Source organism: Carcharodon carcharias, chromosome 19 (assembly GCF_017639515.1).
Source record: "Carcharodon carcharias isolate sCarCar2 chromosome 19, sCarCar2.pri, whole genome shotgun sequence".
Lineage (NCBI taxonomy): Eukaryota > Metazoa > Chordata > Chondrichthyes > Lamniformes > Lamnidae > Carcharodon > Carcharodon carcharias.
In genome coordinates this window covers 111,213,536-111,235,710 of record NC_054485.1, presented here as the reverse complement: position 1 = coordinate 111,235,710, position 22,175 = coordinate 111,213,536, and the positions used below count along the sequence as shown (strand labels likewise).

General features: G+C 47.4%; 1 protein-coding gene across 1 annotated transcript in view; it reads left to right on the top strand.

Annotated features, from left to right (window-relative positions):
• The window catches only part of LOC121291721 (TNF receptor-associated factor 2-like), a 41,159-nt gene that overhangs the window by 6,230 nt on the left and 12,754 nt on the right, over positions 1-22,175 (top strand). Inside the window, exons 2-3 of the mRNA XM_041213217.1 lie at positions 12,689-12,743; positions 21,619-21,723. Of these exons, the coding sequence (XP_041069151.1) occupies positions 12,689-12,743; positions 21,619-21,723 (160 nt within the window). The remainder of the gene's footprint in view (positions 1-12,688; positions 12,744-21,618; positions 21,724-22,175) is intronic.

Below are 22,175 nucleotides of genomic sequence, written 5' to 3'. Positions count from 1 at the left end.
AGGGAGAGAGACAGACAGACAGAATGGGGGCAGAGAGGGAGAGGGTGAGAGAGAGAATGGGGGCAGAGGGAGAGAGAAAGACAGACAGAATGGGGCCAGAGAGGGAGAGGGAGACAGACAGAATGGGGCCAGAGAGGGAGAGCGAGACAGACAGAATGGGGCCAGAGATGGAGAGGGAGACAAACAGAATGGGGCCTGAGAGGGAGAGGGAGACAGACAGAATGGGGCCAGAGAGGGAGAGGGAGACAGACAGAATGGGGGCGGAGAGGGAGACAGACAGAATGGGGGCAGATAGGGAGAGGGAGACAGACAGAATGGGGGCAGAGGGAGAGAGAGAGAGAGAGAGAGAGAGAGAGAATGGGGGTAGAGGTGGATAGAGAGAGAGAGAGAGAATGGTGTAGAGGGGGATAGAGAAAGAGAGAGAATGGGGTAGAGGGGGATAGAGAGAGAGAATGGGGGTAGAGGAAAAGAGAGTTGTGGGGTGGCCAAGTTGTACGTTAATGATAAGAGTTGAGCTGCAGATCTTGGATGAAATCATTAAGTTTATTGACAATATACGTAGCAGCAACTACACGCATGCTTTCAACTTCAACTCCATCTCTTCACTGCCTGATGATGTAGCCCACGCTACTCTCCTATTGTTTGCTACAGATCATGTGATCTTCCTTAACAAATATTATTCTTAAAGATACATTGCACACTAAGTAAAAGCACAATTACTACTTTCCTCCCCCATTAACTCAGCTATACTGGGTGAGGAATTTAAAAGTTCAGTCTTTCAGGTACGTGTGGAATATCGCAGCTCCACAACTTCAGATTCTTTGTCAAAAACATCCTCTTCCGGAGTTGCCTGAACATCAGGTGCTTTGGTGGGCACTTGCAGTTCTGTATCCTCAACTCTTCCAGGAACATCAGACGTCTCAGTCCTGGTTGAGTATCCTCAACAGGAAACGCAGACCTGGTCATGATCAATGGTGGAATCAAATCTTGATAATTTGTCTCTCTTTTCCTTACGTGGTCCGCATGTTTATGGATGATCCGGCCTTTCATCTCCACATGATAAAATTGAGGTCCTATCACCGCACTTATCTTACCCGGCAACCACTTTGGTCCCTCCCTGAAACCTTTCATGCAAACTGACTCTCCCACGGTAAATTTCCTTTTGAACTCTGCCAGTTGTATCCGGTTTTCTTGCTTCCCTGATTCCTGTCCACTTTCCCCTCTAAATTCAGCATCATTAAGCTCAATCTCATCCTGTGACGGTGTTTCAACAATAGCTCCTTGGGTGTGACACCTGTTGCCGTGTGAGGGGTAGCCCTGTAATGAAAAAGAAGGCGTGCTAGCTTGGTTGCCAAGGAAATACATGTTACCTTTCTCATGCCTGCCTTGAACGTTTGAACCCCACTTTTGGCCAGTCCATTTGAGGAAGGGTGGTACGGTGCAGTTTTCACATGAGTGATACCGCTGAAGCTGATAAACCATTGAAACTCAGCACTAGTAAATGCCATGCTGCTATCGGAAACAATTATTTCTGGTACCATGAATGGCAAAACTCTGACGTAGTTTCTCAATTGTAGCGGCTGATCTTGGTGACTTCACCTCATATACATCCAACCATTTTGAATGGGCATCGACAATGAGCAGAAACATTGACCACGTTGTACCTTTCCTGGGAACAATGTGTAGCCGCACCCAGGGTCTACCTGGCCACTCCCATGGGTGCAATGGAGGTGTCACTGGCAACATTTACAGTTGCTGGCACTGCAGGCAGTGCTTTACTAAACTCTCTATTTTGCCATCCAACCCAGGTTATCATAGATAGCTCCGTCCTATGGTCTTCATTCGGGAAATTCCTGGATGGGCACTGTGTTGTTCACTTAAAAGTGGCTCCCTTCCCTTTGGAGGAACTATCACTCGTGCTCCCCACAATAAGCTGTCATCCTGGCTGGTTATTTCATGCTTTCTGTTGAAATGCGGTTTCATTTTGTTAGATACAGGCTCCTGTGACCAACCCTGTAGCACTTTTTCTCGTACCTCAGATAGGGCTGGGTCCTGAATTGTCCAGTCCCTGAACTGTCGAGCACATACCAGTGAGGAATCTAAAAAATTTAACAGTAAAACAAGTTCTTCCCCAATAACCTGCTCATCATTTTCTTATAAAGGCAAACGACTAAGGGGATTGGCATTTGTGATTTGATTACCAGGCCTATGTACGAGAATGTATTTGTATGCTGCCTGAAATAAGGCCCATTGTTGTATTCTTGCTGAGGCTATGGATGGTATAGCCTTGTCCTTGCTAAACAACCTAGCAATGGTTTGTTGTCTAAACAATTGTAAAATGATGACCGTGTACATACTGGTGAAATTTCTTGACACCAAAAATGAAGGACAGACCATCTTTTTCTACCTACGAGTATCCCTTTTCCACTCTGGTGAGCGTTCTTGTTTCGTAACCTATTGGCTGTTCTGTGCCACCATACATCCGATGAGAGAGCACTGCTCCCACTCCGTAGGGAGATGCATCACATGTCAGCATCAATTCTTTCGTCTGGTCATAATGCGCTAATAGATTGACTAGTTCAACAATTGTTTCACCTTTATGAAAGCTTCTTTCTGGGACATCTTCCAAGACCAATGTTGGTTCTTTTTGAGTAGACAATGCAGGGGGGCCAACGCTGTAGACAAATTGGGTAAGGACCGCCCATAGTAGTTGATCATTCCTCGGAATGGTTTGAGCTCTGATCCGTTCTTTGGCACAGGTGCCTCTCTTATGGCTCTCTCTTTTTCCTCAACTGGGTGAAGGCCCAGTGAACCCAACCGGTGATCCAAATAGATCACCTCCCTTGCTAGGAATGTGCACCTTTTTTTCAAATGCACTCCAGCTTGCAAGAACATTTTAAGACTTACTCTAAGTTTGCCAAATGCTTTTTTTCAGTGAATCGTGTCACCAATACATCGTCTAAATAGACCAGAACCTGGGGCAGCCCCTGCAGTAAACTTTCCATTGTTCTCTGAAGATGGCACAAGCAGAGGAGACAATGAAAGGGAATCGTGTATATTGGTACAACCCTTTGTGGGTATTAATGGTGACAAATTCCCGAGAGGCATTATCCAACTCTAATTGTTGATAAGCATGACTCGTGTCAAGCTTTGTGTACATTGTCCCTCCTGCCAGCTTGGCGTACAAGTCTTCCATTTTTGGAATAGGGTGCCTGTCTAGCTTAGCCACTTTATTAACCGTCAGTTTGTAGTCTGCACAAATTCGGACGCTTTGGTTGGGCTTAAGGACAGGGACTATGGCTGCTGCCCATTCTGAGAACTGGACATGTTCTATAATGCCCAGCTTTTCCAGTCTGTTCAGTTCACTGCCAACTTTTGGTCTCACTTTCATGAGGTGAGGGGTCCACATGAACCTTGGCCTGAAGGCCCTGGATTTTCCCTTTAAAGACAGTGCCATAATTTCTAAGTAGCTCTGGTAGCCCACTTGCTCTCAACTGGAACATTTCAGCCCATTCTGACTTAACCTCCTTTAACTAATTTCACCCCAGAAGACTTGGCCCTTTACCTGTTACCACCATCAGGGCTGATTGGTTTACATAATGGACAGTTACTCTGCTTATGCCTTTTACTTGGATGTCTTCACCTGTATATGTTTTTAGTGTGGTGGCTCTTTCTTCTAAATTTAATTGATGTCCACCATTATTCAAATATCTGAAGGTATGTTCCCCAATGACTGTAGTGAAAGTTCCCATGACCACTTCCATTCTAACCGGTTTGCCATTTACTTTCACTGTGACAAATATTGCTTCTGTCTTTCCAACTTTCAGATTAAACAACGAATAAATGTCTGAATTTGTTGTTCCAGGCTCTTCTACATTGTAGAATTCATTGAGCTTCTTTTGTTTACAAGCCTGCTTGAATCTTCCCTTGCACTGCCTCATCAAAATTGGACCTAAAATTGGCTTAGTGGCAGGAGGCAGAGGTCGAAGGTTGTTTTTGTGATTGGAAACCTGTGACGAGTGGTGTACTGCAGGGATTGGTGCTGGGAGCCTTGCTGTTTGTAGTGTACATTAATGATTTAGACGTGAATATAGGAGGTATGATCAGTAAGTTTGCAGATGACTTGAAAATTGGTGGTGTGGTAAATAGTGAGGAGGAAATCCTTGGATTACAGGACGATATAGATGGGCTGGTAAGATGGGCAGAGCAGTGGCAAATGGAACTTAATCCTGAGAAGTGTGAGGTGATGCATTTTAGGAGGACTAACATGACAAGGGAATACACAATGAATGGTAGGATTCTACAAAGTACAGAGGATCAGGGGGACCTTGGTGTACATGTCCATAGATCCATAGATCCCTGAAGGCAGCACCACAGGTGGATAAAGTGGTTAAGAAGGTGTATGGGATACTTGCCTTTATTAAGCGAGGCATAGAATACAAGAGCAGGGAGGGTATGTTGGAGCTGTATAAAATGCTAGTTAGGCCACAGCTGGAGTACTGTGTGCAGTTCTGGTCGCCACACTATAGGAAGGATGTGATTGCACTGGAGAGGGTGTGAGCAGATTGACCATGTGACTGTATGACCCATTTGCTGTGTAGTGTGGGCTGTGATGTTAAGAGAAATTTAGAGTCTGGTTGGAGAAGCGTTTTAAATTCAATTCGAGGTGCCGCTGGAGAGTCAGTCGCTTGCTGTGTAGCAGCCTTAAAACAACTGACAGAGCGCTGTGAGTTCAGGATATCGATCAGCGGCATGGTAAGAGGCTAATTAGTATGTGGGATTAACGAAGACGCCATTCAGAAACAGTTGTTGTCAGAAACGAAATTAGACTTCAGCAAGGCGCTGGAGTTGGTGTTCGCGATGGAGACAAAGTCAGGGATTCCAAATCAATCAGGGGAGCACAAAATGGCTCCATCCTTCACGTCGGGAAACGGAGCGGAAGTGCAGGACTCAGTGGAAAGGCCAGGAAACAGCCGTCATTAACAGACCTGTAAAAAGCAATGGGTTCACAGATAGAACCCATATTAATAATGGCAGAATTGGAACCAGACAGCCTGCAAACAAATGACAATTTCCAAGAACCGAGTGTTTCGACTACCATCGTAATGGGCACATTAGCAATATTGTAAAGACAGGTTGAGACAAAATTTCAATTTAAAAAGGAAGAAATCATGAAATCCGTGTAATAGGGGAGCCAGAAGAAAGTGAGTCAGATATTTACTCGCTACACAACTTAAAAATGGGTAAAACAGAACCAATCTATGTGACAGTGGAAGTCAATGGGAAACCCATCCAAATGGAGGTGGATACAGGGGCATCGGCGACAGCTACAGGGGAACATACGTTTAAATATCTGAATGGAGGCCACTCACTAAGATGTTTGTGTATTCTGTTATGTATACATTGTTTAAGGGCAAGATTGCCCTCGGTGTGAGACAAGTGTGTAAAATAGCACATTTCTGCTAGTCAACAGACCTATGAAGTATAACTTCCTACCCTCCATCCCCTCACAACCACTGCCTACTCACTGTAATACCTGCTCTCTCCCCGGGGGATCTCACTGCTGATATCTGCACACTATATAGGGATCTCACTGCTGGTATCTGCACACTCCCTGGGGATCTCACTGCTTGTATCTGCACAGTCTCCGGAGATCTCACTGCTTGTATCTGCACAGTCCGCAGGGATCTCACTGCTGATATCTGCACAGTCCCCGGGGATCTCACTGCTTGTATCTGCACAGTCCCCAGGGATCTCACTCTTGTATCTGCACAGTCCCCGGGGATCTCACTGCAGATATCTGCACAGTCCCCGGGGATCTCACTGCTTGTATCTGCACAGTCCCCGGGGATCTCAATCTTGTATCAGCACAGTCCCCGGGGATCTCACTGCTGATATCTGCACAGTCCCCGGGGATCTCACTGCTGATATCTGCACAGTCCCTGGGGATCTCACTGCTGATATCTGCACAGTCCCCAGGGATCTCACTGCTGGTATCTGCACAGTCCCCAGGGATCTCACTGCTGGTATCTGCACACTCCCCGGGGATCTCACTGCTGGTATCTGCACACTCCCCGGGGATCTCACTGCTGGTATCTGCACGCTCCCCGGGGATCTCACTGCTTGTATCTGTACAGTCCCCGGGGATCTCACTGCTTGTATCTGCACAGTCACCGGGGATCTCACTGCTGGTATCTGCTCACTGCCCTGGATTTCACTGCTGGTATCTGCACACTCTTGGGGGACCTCACTGCTGGTATCTGCACACAACCCGGGGACCTCACTGCTGGTATCTGCACACAACCTGGGGATCTCACTGCTGGTATCTGCTCACTCCCCGGGGATCTCACTGCTGGTATCTGCACACTGTTGGGGGACCTCACTGCTGGTATCTGCACACAACCCGGGGACCTCACTGCTGGTATCTGCACACTCCCCGGGGATCTCACTGCTGGTATCTGCACGCTCCCCGGGGATCTCACTGCTTGTATCTGTACAGTCCCCGGGGATCTCACTGCTTGTATCTGCACAGTCACCGGGGATCTCACTGCTGGTATCTGCTCACTGCCCTGGATTTCACTGCTGGTATCTGCACACTCTTGGGGGACCTCACTGCTGGTATCTGCACACAACCCGGGGACCTCACTGCTGGTATCTGCACACAACCTGGGGATCTCACTGCTGGTATCTGCTCACTCCCCGGGGATCTCACTGCTGGTATCTGCACACTGTTGGGGGACCTCACTGCTGGTATCTGCACACAACCCGGGGACCTCACTGCTGGTATCTGCACACTCCCCGGGGATCTCACTGCTGGTATCTGCACGCTCCCTGGGGATCTCACTGCTTGTATCTGTACAGTCCCCGGGGATCTCACTGCTTGTATCTGCACAGTCACCGGGGATCTCACTGCTGGTATCTGCTCACTGCCCTGGATCTCACTGCTGGTATCTGCACACTCTTGGGGGACCTCACTGCTGGTATCTGCACACAACCCGGGGACCTCACTGCTGGTATCTGCACACAACCCGGGGATCTCACTGCTGGTATCTGCTCACTCCCCGGGGATCTCACTGCTGGTATCTGCACACTGTTGGGGGACCTCACTGCTGGTATCTGCACACAACCCGGGGACCTCACTGCTGGTATCTGCACACAACCCGGGGATCTCACTGCTGGTATCTGCACACAACCCGGGGATCTCACTGCTGGTATCTGCTCACTCCCCGGGGATCTCACTGCTGGTATCTGCACACTTGTGACGACCTTGCTGCTGATGTTATAGTGCACACTGCATGATCCGGAGGACAGTCCCTCCCTCCAATCCCACAGGCATCTGGGCATCTACTGAAGAGAGGGTTGGGGTGGGTGTAAATGGGGCAGCTACCCAATTCGCTATTGTTGCTGATGTGCTCTGGCACAAGATGAAATTTTCCTCCCCAGTCTCCCATAGTTAATGTCACATCGACATGCACGTTCAATTCGATGGTTTCTCACATGGTGCCCTGTTGGTCTGTGAGGAATTTGTTTGGTGCAATCAGAGTTACGGAAGGATCACCCATTTGGGAGGAGCTCTGGACAAAAGGGACAGTGGACTCTAACATCCTTTCTTGAAAGCCCCTTCCTGAGTTGCTGCTCTGGGGTGTCAGCCTGGATAAGACGTTAAGATGTAAGAGCAGAAGTAGGCCATTCGGCCCATCGAGTCTGGCTCTGCCATTCAACGAGGGCACGGCTGATGTGATAATCCTCAACTCCACTTTCCTGCCTTTTCCCTGTAACCCTTGATTCCCTTACTGATTAAAAATCTGTCTATCTCAGCCTTGAATAGCTGACACTTGCAGCTGAAACATTCTCTCTCTGCCCACACACCGCCCCCCCCCCCCACCCCCCCGCCAACCTTCCCGAACTCATGGCTGGCTAATATTTACTGAACTTTCCCCGTAATCCGAACTGAAAATAACATTTTGTGTTTCGGAGAACTGTGACTGCGGGGGCTGAGTCAGAACGAAACCTTGCAATGAGGTGGTAGTGGTTTCCTTTCGGAGCAGTCTTTACACTCAACTCACCACAGCCGACTGCAGTCTGGTGTTCCTCTCATGTTACTCTTCACTTCCTGCTTCTACCTGGTCTTGTACGTTATGTAATAGCTCAGGCATTAGAATCGGCTCCATCCATTCCCTCCTACCCCCCCACTTGCTTAATCAATGGGTCAGTGACTCACCCACATGGGACTGAAGCATGTTAATGGGAGGCAGTAGCGTAGTGGTACTGTCTACTAGGCTAGAGATTTAGATTAATGCTCCAGGGACCTGGGTTCAAATCCCATCATGGCAGATGGTGGAATTTGAATTCAATAAAAATGTGGACTTAAAAGTCTAATGATGGCCATGAAACCATTGTTGTAAAAAGCCACCTGGGTTAGAGAATGAAATCAGTTGGCCAACATGTGACTGTAGATTCACAGCCGTGTGGTTGACTTTTAAATGCCCTCTGAACAAAGGCAGTTAGGGATGGGCAATAAATGCTGTCCTAGCCAGCGATGACCACATGTCATGGATGAATGAATACACAAAAGGCTTGGGTTTTCACTGTTCACAACCTCCAGAGGTGCCAAAGTGTTTTGCAGCGCAGGGTCTCGGTTTAATGCCTGATTTGGAAGACAGCGCAGGGCTCCTTCAGTGCAGCACTGGGGACTGTCGGCCTCGATTCTAAGTGCTTGAATCTCTGAACCCACAACCGTCCCCCACTCCCAGAGAAGAATGCCACCCACTGAGCTACAGCAAGTGTTGAGGTCTGAGCTGCAGTTTATAGTGAAGTAGCCGACCTGCGTTGAGGTAAAAATAGAGACCACTGTGACCATCACCTCCGGCTGCCCCTCAATTCAGCGATGGCATCCACTCACGGTCGTGAGTTCCTTCCGCGGGTCTTCACGTGAGCGAAGGGGCCGATTCTCGACCCGTAGATCTTTCCGCACGTGGGGGGCAGGGCGTTCCCACGAGGCAGTGGGAGGTGGAGAGCAGGATTTACTTCCTTTCCTTCTCTGCCATCGCTCTGTCACATCGGATCATGATGCAGCTTGATGCACAAGTTGGGCTGCCATTCTGAATAATTGTTAGCAAGCTCCTCCCAGTTATTCATGTCAATGCAGCCACATTTCAAGGAGAGCTTCAGGGTTCTTTGGAGCGTTTTCTTTGTTCTCCTCTGGAAGCCTGGCCATTTGAGAAAACAGGGCCCTGTGGGAGAGAGGGTTTTTTTTCTGGCCATCCAGGCACAGTGACCAGTCCATCGTAGTGGATTTTGCTGGCGTTTTGCCTGAATGCTTGTGGAGCTGGCTTCAAGAAGGACACTAGTGTTTGTTTGACTGTCCTCCCAATGCATCTGCAGGATGAGGTGGAGGCGTTGTTGCTGGAATTTCTCTGGTGCACTTATGTGTCTCTGATGTGATGTGATGAATCACAAAAGGCCAGTTTGCAGGCTCAGTAGGTAATTGGGAAAGCTAATAGAATGTTATCGTTTATTGTGAGGGGAATCAATTACAAAAGCAGGGAGGTTATGCCCCAGTTGTACAGGGCATTGGTGAGACCACATCTGGAGTATTGTGTTCAGTACTAGTCTCTTTATTTAAGGAAAGGTGCGTTAGAAGCAGTTCAGAGAACGTTTACTAGCCTAATACCAGGAATGGGTGGATTGTCTTATAAGGAAAGGTTGGACAGGTTAGGCTTGTATCCAGTGGAATTTAGAAGAGTAAGAGGCGGCTTAATTGAAACCTTTAAGATCCTGAGGGGTCTTGACAGGGTGGATGTGGGGAGGATGTTTCCTCTTGGGGGAGAATCCAGAACTTGGGGTCACTGTTTAGATATAAAGGTGGCTTGTTTAAGACAGAGATGAGGAGGATTTTTTTCTCTCAGAGGGTCGAGTCTTTGGAACTCTCTTCCTCAAAAGGCAGTGGAAGCAGAGTCTTTGAATATTTTTAAGGCAGAGTTAGATAGAGTCTTGATGAACAAATGGGTGAAAGGTTACCGGGTGTGGTGGGGGTGGGAATGTGGGTTTGAGGTTACAATCAGATCAGCCATGATCTTATTGAATGGGGGAGCAGGCTCGAGGGGCCGAGTGGCCTACTCCTGCTCCTAATTCGTATGTTCATACTGCAGCATGGGAGTGTGATGGTGACAACTGCTCTGTGAACGAGGACTTTAGTCAGCAAATGCTGTAATTTGTAGAAGTGGTGCAGCTGATCTGGTGTTGGATCTCCTCACTGGTAGCATCATTGGGTACCGGAGTGGTGGTTGGGTTAGGATTGTGACTGCCGATGGCTCATCTAACAGCCCTTTCCTTGGGATGAAATAGGATCAGGATTAGCTGGGCCATGGTCGTGCATTCATGGCGGTGGTGCTGCTGTGTTACAGTTCACTCCGGGCTGCTGAGGTAACAGAGCTAGGGAGAGCGATGTTCTCTCCATCACGTGGCTGAACAGGAATCTCTCCCGCTCTTACCCACCTGCCGTTGGCATGCGTTGGAGGGTGACCCTCGCCCTGTTTGGCCCTGTTGTGAACGCACCTTCCTTGGCCATCAAGCCCTTGGCAGGGACTCGAACCTGGAGCTGCTGGCTCTGAGGCATGGGGTGCCACCCGCTGTGCCCCAAGAGCTCCCCGCGCACTCCTGCCAGTCTACGTGTGCCCACTGGCATTCAGGTAGGGTGTGGGAAAAGTGCCAGCTCCTGTGGGTCAAAGCCCCAGGGCCTTCACGAGAGGGGGCAAAATAAAATTTCCTGAACAGGTGTTAAGCTGTGTTTGACTACAACAGCGTGGAGGATCAAACACAAGAACGTAAGATATAGGAATAGGAGCAGGAGCTGGACGTATGGCCCCTCATGCCGGCTCTGCTATTCAGTAAGGTCATGACTGGTCATCTCCCTCACCTCCACTTTCCTGCCTGACACCCGTGTCCCTTTGATTCCTTTCGAGTCCAAACATCTATCGCCTTCAGCTTCTCCTGAGCTTTGTAGTCAATGGATGACAAGGGTATTTTCAAGCGATTTGGTAAAGTAGCAATAAATGGTTGAATTCTGTCATAGTTTGATGAGGAGCCCTTGTGGAAAAGGTTAGAAATTCAGTGGGAGTTTCCCCCCCACCCCAGGTCTCCCTCTGTAACTTTGACTGGAGACTGCAGGGGAAATCCTGGAGAATTGGCCTGAATGACTGCCTTCCCCCTCAAAGTTGTTTCTCTAGCATCCACCAGGCCCTCCAATCCATTACTGGTGGGAGAAGATGGGAGGGGTAGTGCATATTACAAAAACACGTTTAAAATAAAGAACTACAACCATCTCTCTTTTTTTTGTGTGTGTAAGCATATGTAAAATAAAGTTCCCAACTCTGTCTGGACATATTCCTTGAGGTTCTATCACATCAACTCTGAAATCTAATCATGCTGCCCCAGTCAAACAGCTTCTCCAAACTCCCTACCACCCCCACAGTTTCCAATACTTTTATAACTAGTAAAAGCGTCCAATAAAAATGGAAAAGGAAAGTACTTTTCAATGCCTCGATGGATTTTCTCCTGGGTCTTGGTGCACAGCGGAGTCCTGAAAATTCAACTTCAATTCCTGGAGTCTCCAGGGCAACCCTGGAGGGGTTGGCAACACTTACAGCAGACTGGGCTTCTTTCTCTCTCAACTGTTTCCTGGAGCTTTGGAAATGGTGCTCGGTGTCTTTCTCTCTTTTTTGCTTTGAGAAAATGCTGTAGTCATGCAGTTACAGCCTGAAAACTACTCTCCTGGACTCTCCCTCCATCGTCAACTCTGGTTCCCCCAGCCCTGCTGATCGAGTGTGGTAAAGTGGAGTGCTATGTACCTTTTAAGAGAATGTAGTTAACTGATGTTGTGACTGTATTGACCAATCGCTACACAGCGTGGGCTTCTTGGGTAACTGAGAGTCTAGAGCTGGGGGGTGATTGAAGAAGCACACATGGTGTTAGTGTCCTGTTCTTAAACCACCAGTGTTTGTTTAGTTAATCGCGCTCTCTGCCTATATTATTTCAAGCACCAGCTAATGTGTTAATATCAAGGGCACAGCTCGCGTTCGCTGGACAAAGCCAACCTGATAATCTCAAACATAAAAGCCATCCTGTGTGCTTTCAGCTTCTCTGATTCTCGTTTCCAACCCCCCCTCCTCGCCCCGCTTCTGCAATTTGAGAGCTGTGGCCTCGATCAGTCCGCATTGTCATAAAAACCCATCTGATTCACTGCTTGTCGTTTAGGGAGGAAATCTGCTGTTTCTCGCTCGATCTGACTGACACACGAGTAACTCCCCTCTTGACTGCCGAAAGCCTGTTCGCTACATCTAGGGGGCGCAAGTCATTTGATGGTTCCTGTTTCCAGCCCATCACAGACCTTCCCTTTTGTTCTCACGCTCCCCCTACCCTGCTCCCACCTTATCCATGTCTCTGGGTTTCTTCTAAGAACCTGCTCCATAGTTAACGTGTCCCATTTTGATGAAGGGTCTCAGGGCTGAAACGTTAACTCTGATTCTCTCTCCAGACCCACTGAGCGTTTCCAGCATTTTCTGTGTTATTTTTTAAATTTCAGGTTTCTGGCAAGCGCAGTTATTTTTGTCTTCTCTTTGTGTTCTGCTGTTTGTTGGCTTTGTCCAAAAAGACTCACATGGGCTCATTTTATTCCATTTTATTCCAGGACCTCCGATGAGGCAGTTTGCTGCATTTGTCAAGAAAGGTTTAATCGTTCGCAGGTCAGTGGGACAAACTCCTCTTCTTTTTTATACTGGAACAAAACGTCAAAAGAAGGAAAGAAAGATATGCATTTATATAGCCCCTTTCACGGCCTCAGGACATCCCAAAGCACAAGAAGTTCATGGATGATACGAGAATCGGTAGGATGGTAAATAGTGAGGAGGATAGACATAAACTGCGGGAGAATATCAATGGACTGGTCAGGTGGGCAGAGCAGTGGCAAATAGAATTCAACCCGGAAAAGGGTGAGGCAATGCACTTGGGGAGGGCTAACAAGGCAAAGGATTACACTATGAATGGTAGGACCCTGGAAAATACTGAAGATCAGAGGGACCCTGGTGTGTACATCCACAGATCACTGAAGGTACCAGGGCAGGTAGGTAAGGTGGTTAAGAAGGCATTTGGGATACTTGCCTTTATTAGCCGAGGCATAGAATACAAGCACAGTGAGGTTATGCAGGAACTGTATAAAAAGCTGGTTAGGCCATAACTGGAGTACTGCATGCAGTTCTGGTCATCACATCATAGGAAGGATGTGATTGCACTGGAGGGGGTGCAGAGGAGATTTACCAGGATGCTGCCTGGAGTGGAGGGTCGGAGCTATGAGGAAAGATTGGAGAGGCTGGGGTTGTTTTCCTTGGAGCAGCGAAGGTTGAGAGGGGGACCTGATAGAGGTGTATAAGATTATGAGGGGCATAGATAGGGCAGATAGGAAGGCACTTTTTTCTATTAGTAGAGGGGTCAATAACCAGGGGGTGTAGATTTAAGGTAAGAGGTAGAAGGCGAAGAGGGGAGTTGAGGAGAAAGTTTTTCACCCAGAGGGCGGTGGGAGTCTGGAACTCACTGCCTGAAAGGGTAGTTGAGTCAGAAACTCTTGTAACATTTAAGAAGTATTTAGATATTCACTTGTGTTGCCATAGCCTCCAGGGCTATGGGCCAAGTGCTGGACAATGGCATTAGTGGAGTCAGATCTTTGTTGACTGGAGCGGACTCCTCCTGTGCTGTAAATGACTGAGTTTACAGCCAATGATTTATTTTTGAAGTCACGTGTTGTAATGTTGAGAACTCAGCAGCCAATCAGCACTCAGCGGGATCACTCTAAAGCACTTTGGGATTTCCTGAGGCAATGAAAGGGGTTATTTAAATAATATAAACTCATCTTTTTTGAAGTGCTATTGGCTGAGGGCTAAATATTGGTGAAAGACATACCTCCTGTGGCTTCTTTGAAATAGCAGCTTTGGGATCTTTTGCATCCATCTGCAAGAGCGTACAAGGTCCCAATTCTGTTTTAATGGGGTCTGGGTGTCGCTGTCAAGGCCAATATTTGTTGCCCATCCTTAATTGCCCTTGAACTGAGTGGCTTGCTAGGCTATTTCAGAGGGCAGTTAAGAGTTAACCACCTTGCTGTGGCTTTTTAAATTCTTTCATGGGATGTGGGCTTTGCTGGCTGTGCCAGCATTTATTGCCCATCCTTAGTTGCCCTTGAGGATGTAGTGGTGAGCTGCCTTCTTGAGCCGCTGCAGTCCATGTGGTGTAGGTACACCCACAGTGCTGTTAGGGAGGGAGTGCCAGGATTTTGACCCAACGACAGTGAAGGAACAGTCAGGATGGGAAGTGACTTGGAGGGGATCTTCCAGGTGGTGGTGTTCCCATCTATCTGCTGCCCTTGTCCTTCTAGATGGTAGTGGTTGTGGGTTTGGAAGGTGTTGTCTGAAGAACCTTGGTGAATTCCTGCAGTGCATCTTGTAGAAGGTACACACTGCTGCTACTGTGCATCGGTGGTGGAGGGAGTGAATGTTTGTGGGTGGGGTGCCAATCATCCTGGATGGTGTCAAATTGCTTGAAGGTTGTTGGAGCTGCACTCAGTCAGGCAAGTGGGGAGTATTCCATCCCACTCCTTGTAGATTGTGAACAGGATTTGGGGAGTCATGGGGGTGGGTTACTTGCCACAGGGTTCCCAGCCTCTGACCTGCTCTTGTAACCACAGTATTTATATGGCTAGTCCAGTTCAGTTCCTGATCAATGGTAACCCCCAGGATGTTGATAGCGGGGGATTCAGTGATGGTAATGCCATTGAACATTAAGGGGTGATGTTTAGATTCTCTCTTGTTGGAGATGGTTATTGCCTGGCACTTGTGAATATTACTTGCAAATGTCACTTACTGCTTGCCAGCCCAAGCCTGGATATTGTCCAGGTCTTGCTGCATTTGGACATGGACTGCTTCAGTATCTGAGGAGTCGTGAGTGGTGCTGAACATTGTGCAATCATCAGCGAACATCCCCACTTCTGACCTTATGATGGAGGGAAGGTCATTGATGAAGTAGCTGAAGATGGTTGGGCCGAGGACACTACCCTGAGGAACTCCTGCAGTGATGTCCTGGAGCTGAGATGACGGACCTCCAACAACCACAACCATTTTCCTTTGTGCTAGGCATGACTCCAACCTGTGGAGAGCTTTACCCCTGATTCCCATTGACTCCAGTTTTGCTCGGGCTCCTTGATGCCACACTCGGTCAAATGCTGCCTTGATGTCAAGAGCAGTCACTCTCACCTCATCTCAGGAATTCAGCTCTATTGTCCATGTTTGAACCAAGGCTGTAATGAGTCAGGAGCTGAGTGGCCTTGGCGGAACCCAAACTGGACAACAGTGAGTAAGTTATTGCTAAGCAAGTGCTGCTTGATTGCACTGTTGATGACCCCTTCCATCGCTTGACTGATGATCGAGAGCAGACTGATGGAGTGGTAATTGGCTGGGTTGGATTTATCCTGCTTTTTGTGTACAAGACAAATCTGGGTAATTTTCTACCTTGCTGGGTAGATGCCAGTGTTGTAGCTGTACTAGAACAGCTTGGCTAGGGGCATGGCAAGTTCTGGACCACAAGTCTTTAGTACTATTGCCAGAATATTGTCAGGGACCATAGCCTTTGCAGTATCCAGTGCCTTCAGCCGTTTCATGATGTCACACGGAGTGAATTGAATGAGCTGAAGACTGGAATCTGTGATGCTGGGGACCTCTGGAGGAGGCCGAGATGGATCATCTACTCGGTACATCTGGCTGAAGATTGTAGCAAATGCTTCAAACTTATCTTTTGCACTGATGTGCTGGGTTCCCCCATCATTGAGGATGGGGATATTTGTGGAGCCTCCTCCTCCAGTCAGATGTAGGCCAGACCAGGTGAGAATGGCAAATTTCCTCCCAGAAGGGACATTAGTGAACCAGGTGGGTTTTTACAACAATTGATGATACTTTCATTCCTGAGACTAGCTTTCAATTCCAGATTTATTACCTAATTGAATTTAAATTCCACCAGCTGCTGTGGTGGGATTTGAACCCATGTCCCCAGAGCATTAGCCTGGGATTCTGGATCATTTGTCCAGTGACATTACCATTAGTCCTCCATCTTAGGAACATAGGAGCAGGAGTCAGTCATTCAGCCTATTGAGCCTGTTCTACCATTCAATTCAATCAAATCCTCTGGTGATAAAGGATAACGTTCCATTACCCTTTCTAATTATTTGCTGCATCTCTGGATGCTGCTGGACTGGGGTTATCGGCCTAGATTGATGTGCTCCTGTCTCTGGGGCTAACCTCACACCATTCTGACTCGGAGGGAAGAGTACTACTCACAGCTGACACTGGGAATGTTGAGGTTAGGCCGGGGAGGGGTGGCAATTAGGCATGAGGGGGGGAGATCGACTGAATGCTCAGCCAATAAAATAAGTGTCAAAAAATGAGCAGGGGGTAGCAGGGAGGGCTTAGGCAATGAATTCAAGCTAGTGGATTCTAGGTGGCTGAATTCTTTAGTGGGTTTAGCAGGGCTAAGTGCAGGATGGTGACTAACATAATCAGAAAACAGCTTAACAATATGGCATCCCATATTCAACTATTGTGTATGAAGAGAATACGACAGAGGCTAACACATGGTGTAGTTTTGGTTTGTTGGGTTTCTGGATGGGGGATGAATACTAGCTAAGGAGGGGCAGGCTAAAGCAGTTTAAGAACAGAAACAGAGGAGCAAGTGTAGGCCATTCAGCCCATCGAGCCTGCTCCGTCATTCAATATGACCATGGCTGGCCAGCCACTTCAATGCCTCTTTCCCCCACACTATCTCCATATCCCTTTATGTTATTGGTATTTAGAAATCTGTCAACCTCTGCTTTAAACATACTCGATGACTGAGCTTCTGCAGTCCTCTGGGGTAGAGAATTTCAAAAATTCACCACCCTCTGAGTAAAAAACAATTCTCCTCATCTCGGCCCTTAGTGGCTTCCCTCTTACTTAGAAATTGTGTCCCCTGGTTCCAGACTCCTTGACCTGAGGAAGCATCTTACCTGCATCTACCCTGTCAGTCCCTTTACGTATTTTGTGGGTTTCAATGAGGTCACCTCTCCTTCTTCAGAACTCCAGAGAATACAGACCCAGTTTCCCCAATCTCTCTCTATAGGGCAGTCCCACCATCCCCAGAACAAGTCTGGTGAACCTTCATTGTACTCCCTCTTTGACAATAATATCCTTTCTGAGGTAAGGGGAACAAAACTGCACCCGCTACTCCGCGTGCAGTCTAAGAAGGATCAAAGGGTTAGCGTAAGAAGCTGGCATCATTTGTGCTAAGGCTTGAGGTTTATAAACATGGAGACTTGTGTTATCCTGCACATGACGTACATCCCAGTGCGAATTCACTGTGACATTGCCATCTACTGGTGGTGTAGTGTACCACACATATTGGAATCACCGCAGAATGGTTTCCAGTGACTCATCTGACATGGGCACCTCGGTGTATAAATAGACTCTCGGTCAGTAACTCCTGGATATCCTTGGCTACGAGAAGCCACCTGGACTGATTCGAGTTAAAGGCTGGCCTGAAGGATGATCTCCTCATATATGTAAACCCCAAGGTGGTTGTTTGGTCCCATTAACGATGAGCTGGAAGGAGTGGGTCTTCAGCGGCAGCATTTGGACCCCTCGAATTGGAAAGTTGTGGGTTCAAACCTCACTCCAAACATTCCCTGCTGACCAAAGGCAAAAGGTTCATACAAGCATGTGAATTAGGAGCAGGAGAAAACTATTTGAACCTGCTCCGCTATTCAATAAGATCAAAGCTGATCTGATTGTGGCTTCATCTCCACCTTCCTGCCTCCCCTCTATAACCTTTGACTCCTTTGTCAGTCAAGAATCTACCTTACTCAGCCTTAAAAAATGTTCAATTACCCTGACTCCACTGCTCTCCAGGGAAGAGAATTCAATAGACCATGGTCCTCAGAGAGAAAAAAATTCTCCTCATCTCTGTCTTAAATGGGAGGCCCCTTATTTTTAAACTGCATCCTCTGGTTCTAGTCCCCATCATAAGGGGAAACATCTTATCAGCATCCACTCTGTCAAGTCCCCTCAGAATCTTATATGTTTCAATAAAGTCACCCCTCAATCTTCTAAACTCCAATGGATGTGGGTCCAACCTTTCCTTATAGGATTACACCCCCACACCACCCCCTCCCCCCAACATCCCAGGTATCAGTTGAGTGAACTTCCCTTGAGCTGACTCTCATGCTATTCAATCCTTTCTTAAGTAAGGAGACCAATACTGTACCCAGTTCTCCAGATGTGGTCTCACCAACACCCTGTACAACTGGAGCAAAACATCCCTGCTTCTATATTCGATTCCCCTCACAATAAACACCAGCATTCCATTTGCCTTCCTAATCACTGGTTGGACCAGGACACCCAGATCCCTCTGCACCTCAGAGCTCTGCAATCTCTCTCCATTTAAATAATGTACTGCTTTTCTATTTGTAACCTTTAAATTCCACCTTTAACTTCTCATACTTGTGTGTTCAAATCCCTCCTTGGCTTCTCCCTTTACTATCCCTGTAATCTCTGCAGCCCTAAACCTTCTAGGATTTCTGTGCTCCTCCAACGCTAACTTCCTCCATCCCCGATTTCCTTCATCCCTCCATCTGGAATTTCCTCCTGTGATCTCTCCATTACTCTACTTTACTTTCCTCCTCTTAGGCTGTTTCTTGAAACATCTTTGACTAAGCTTTTGGTTGCCTGTCTTGATATTGTTTTGTGTTCAATGTCAAAGAGACAGTAGCAACGTGAATACAGAATGTGTTGAGTAGTAGGAAACAGAGGGTAATAGTCAATGAATATATTTTTTGGGCTGGAGGAAGGTTTGTAGTGGAGTTCCCCAGGGGTCAGTATTGGGACCCTTGCTTTTCCTGATATATATTAATGATCTAGATTTTGGGGTGCAGGGGACAATTTCAAAGTTTGTGGATGATACGAAATTTAGAAGCATTGTAAACTGTGAGGAGGATAGTGTAGAATTTCTAAAGGACATAGACAGGTTGGTAGAGTGGGCAGATAGGGACAGATGAAGTTCATTGTAGAGAAGTGTGAGATGATTTATTTTGGTAGGAAGAACATGGAGAGTACAGCATAAAATAAGAGGTACAATTCTTAAAGAGGTGCAGGAGCAGAGAGACCTGGATGTATATATACATTGACCACTGAGGGTGGCAGGGCAAGTGGAGAGAGCAGTTAATAAAGCATATAGTATGCTGGGCTTATTAATAGGGGCATAGAGTACAAGAGCAGGGAGGTTATGCTGAGCTTATATAAGACAATAATTAGACCTCAGCGGAAGTATTGTGTACAGTTCTGGACACCACATTATAGGAAGGATGTGAGCACATTGGAGAGAGTGCAGAAGAGGTTTACAAGAATGGTCCCAGGGATGAGAAACTTCAGCTATGAGGATTGGAAAAGTTGGGAATGTTCTCCTTGGAGAGAAGAAGGCTAAGAGGAGATTTGATAGAGATGTTCAAAATCATGAGGGGGCTGGACTGAGTAGATAGGGAGAAAAAAAATAAAAACAAAAAACTGCGGATGCTGGAAATCCAAAACAAAAACAGAATTACCTGGAAAAACTCTGCAGGTGTGGCAGCATCGGCGGAGAAGAAAAGAGTTGACGTTTCGAGTCCTCGTGACCCTTCGACAGAACGGTTCTCCTAAAATGCATCACCTCACACTTCTCAGGGTTAAATTCCATTTGCCACTGCTCTGCCCATCTTACCAGCCCATCTATATCGTCCTGTAATCCAAGGATTTCCTCCTCACTATTTACCACACCACCAATTTTCAAGTCATCTGCAAACTTACTGATCAAACGGTTCTGTCGAAGGGTCATGAGGACTCGAAACGTCAACTCTTTTCTTCTCCGCCGATGCTGCCAGACCTGCTGAGTTTTTCCAGGTAATTCTGCTTTTGTTTTAGATAGGGAGAAACTGTTCCTGCTAGTAAAAGGATCGAGAACGAGAGGGCACAGATATAAAGAAGCAAATGCAATGTGAGATAAAACTTGTTCACACAGTGAGTGGGTCGAGTCTGGAATGCACTGTCTAGTGGTGTGTTGGAGGCAGGTTCATCGAGGCATTCAAGAGGGCATAAGATGATTATTTGAATAGAAACAATGTGCAGAGGTATGGGGAAAAGGCAGGACAATGGCACTAGGTCATAATGCTCATTTGGACAGTAGGTGCAGGCACGATGGGCCGAATAATCTCCCTCTGCACTCTAACAATTCTCTGAATCTGGCTGGTAACACCCATTGGTGAGACGCCTTGGGACGTTTTGCTCCATTAAGGGTGCTACGTAAATGCAAATTGTTGTTGAGACCAAGCCGCTTCTTCTGGTTAAGAGCTAGTCTAACAACATAACCACAGAAAAAAATCGTCTTTATTATAAAAAGGCTCAGGTGATGGAAAGCAGGGGAAGAAATTGGTAGCTTCATGTGCAGCTAGGCAGAGAAGATTGAGAACAGTGTCACTGTGACCCCTCCAAGAATGATGCTAGGCAAGTTGACTGCTGCATTATCCATTAGGGCTCAATACTGAGGCTCGGGAGAGTGATGTGCTGAAAGGTCGAGGATCATAATGTGCAAAATGCCTAACCTGTTCATGCCAAATCCCTTTGTTTGCAATCGGAACAGATGCTTAAACCTGTTCAAACCAAATTGGGCTGCAGGCTCCAATAATTCTTGAAGCAGCGTTCAGTGTTTATGTTCTCATGTCAGACAGCGTAATGTGTAGTTTGTAGCTTTGAAGCCTGATGTTTTGTCGGGTTCTGTGGGATCGGAAAGCGTGACCTCAGCAATCTCCGAAGGCTTCCAACCCCAGCCTCTTCTTGTGCATCCTCACTTGACTCAGAAGGTGGTGGAGGCGGGGGTCATTGCATATTTTGAAGGCGGAGGTAGATAGATTCTTGTTAGGCAAGGGGGTCAAAGGTTATCGGGGCTAGATGGGGATGTGGAAATCGAAACACAAGAAGATCAGCCATGGTTTTATTGAATGGCGGAGCAGGCTCGAGGGGCCGAATGGTCTACTCCTGTTCCTATTTCTTATGTCCTTATGTTCAATGATTATGCTCCACTATGGTTGGCTGTACCTTCAACCATGTTGGTTCCAAACTTCTCTGCTTCTCTCCCTTTAAACCCCCTCTTCCCCGCGCTCTCTCTAGAATCCCCGTTAAACCCCCCCCCCCGCTTCCCCCGCTCTCTCTCTCTCTCTCTCTAGAATCCCCTTAAAACCCTGCTTGCTTCCCTCTCTCCCTCCCTCTCTCGTCGTCTTAAAATGCTCCTTAAAACTGACCATTTTGACCAAGCTTTTGAATCACCTGCCCCACAATCCCCCTCTGTGCCCTGAGGTCAAGCGTTTGACCATCGCTCCTGTGAAGCGCCCTTGGGAAATTTTATTGCATCAAAGGCGCTATATAAATGTAAGTTGTGGCGAGTCATTGTACACCTCGCCACCCTCTGAGCCAGCAGCTCAAGCAAGCGCCGGACCTTTGTAACCTCTCCTCTCGTTCCCTTGTGCAGGTATATGCGGACCGAGCGGCTGAGAATGATGCCTTTGCCACAGTGGTTGAGTGTTCAGAGCGGAAGGCTGGCTGTGACTGGAAGGGTTCCCTCCGCAGCTACCTGGTTAGTATCCTTGTTGGAGACTGAGGCCTGTGTCTACTCCTCAGCCATGCTGGCCCTGGCCTCTTTCTGTCCTTGCTGCTTTGAGATGGGTTACACATTCTTGAAGGTTTATTGGGGGTTAATGGTCCTTTGAACCATTCTGGCCCTAAGCCCAATATGATACAAGCCTGGAGAAAGCGCAGAAATGATTTTAGTAGAGTTCTCCCAGAACTGACAGGTTATTTACGCCCACCAGGAAAGATTGAACAGGCTGGAACTCCTATCTCTTGAAAAGAGAGGATTGAGGGGCGACCAGATGGAGGTGGTAAGAACATGAAAGGGTCTTTATAGGGTAGATACAGAGCAGATGAGTCCACTTGCGGGCAAGACCAGAACCAAGGGCTAGAAATATCAGATGGTTGCTAATAAATCCAACAGGGATTCAGGAGAAACTCCTGAACCCAGAAAGTGTT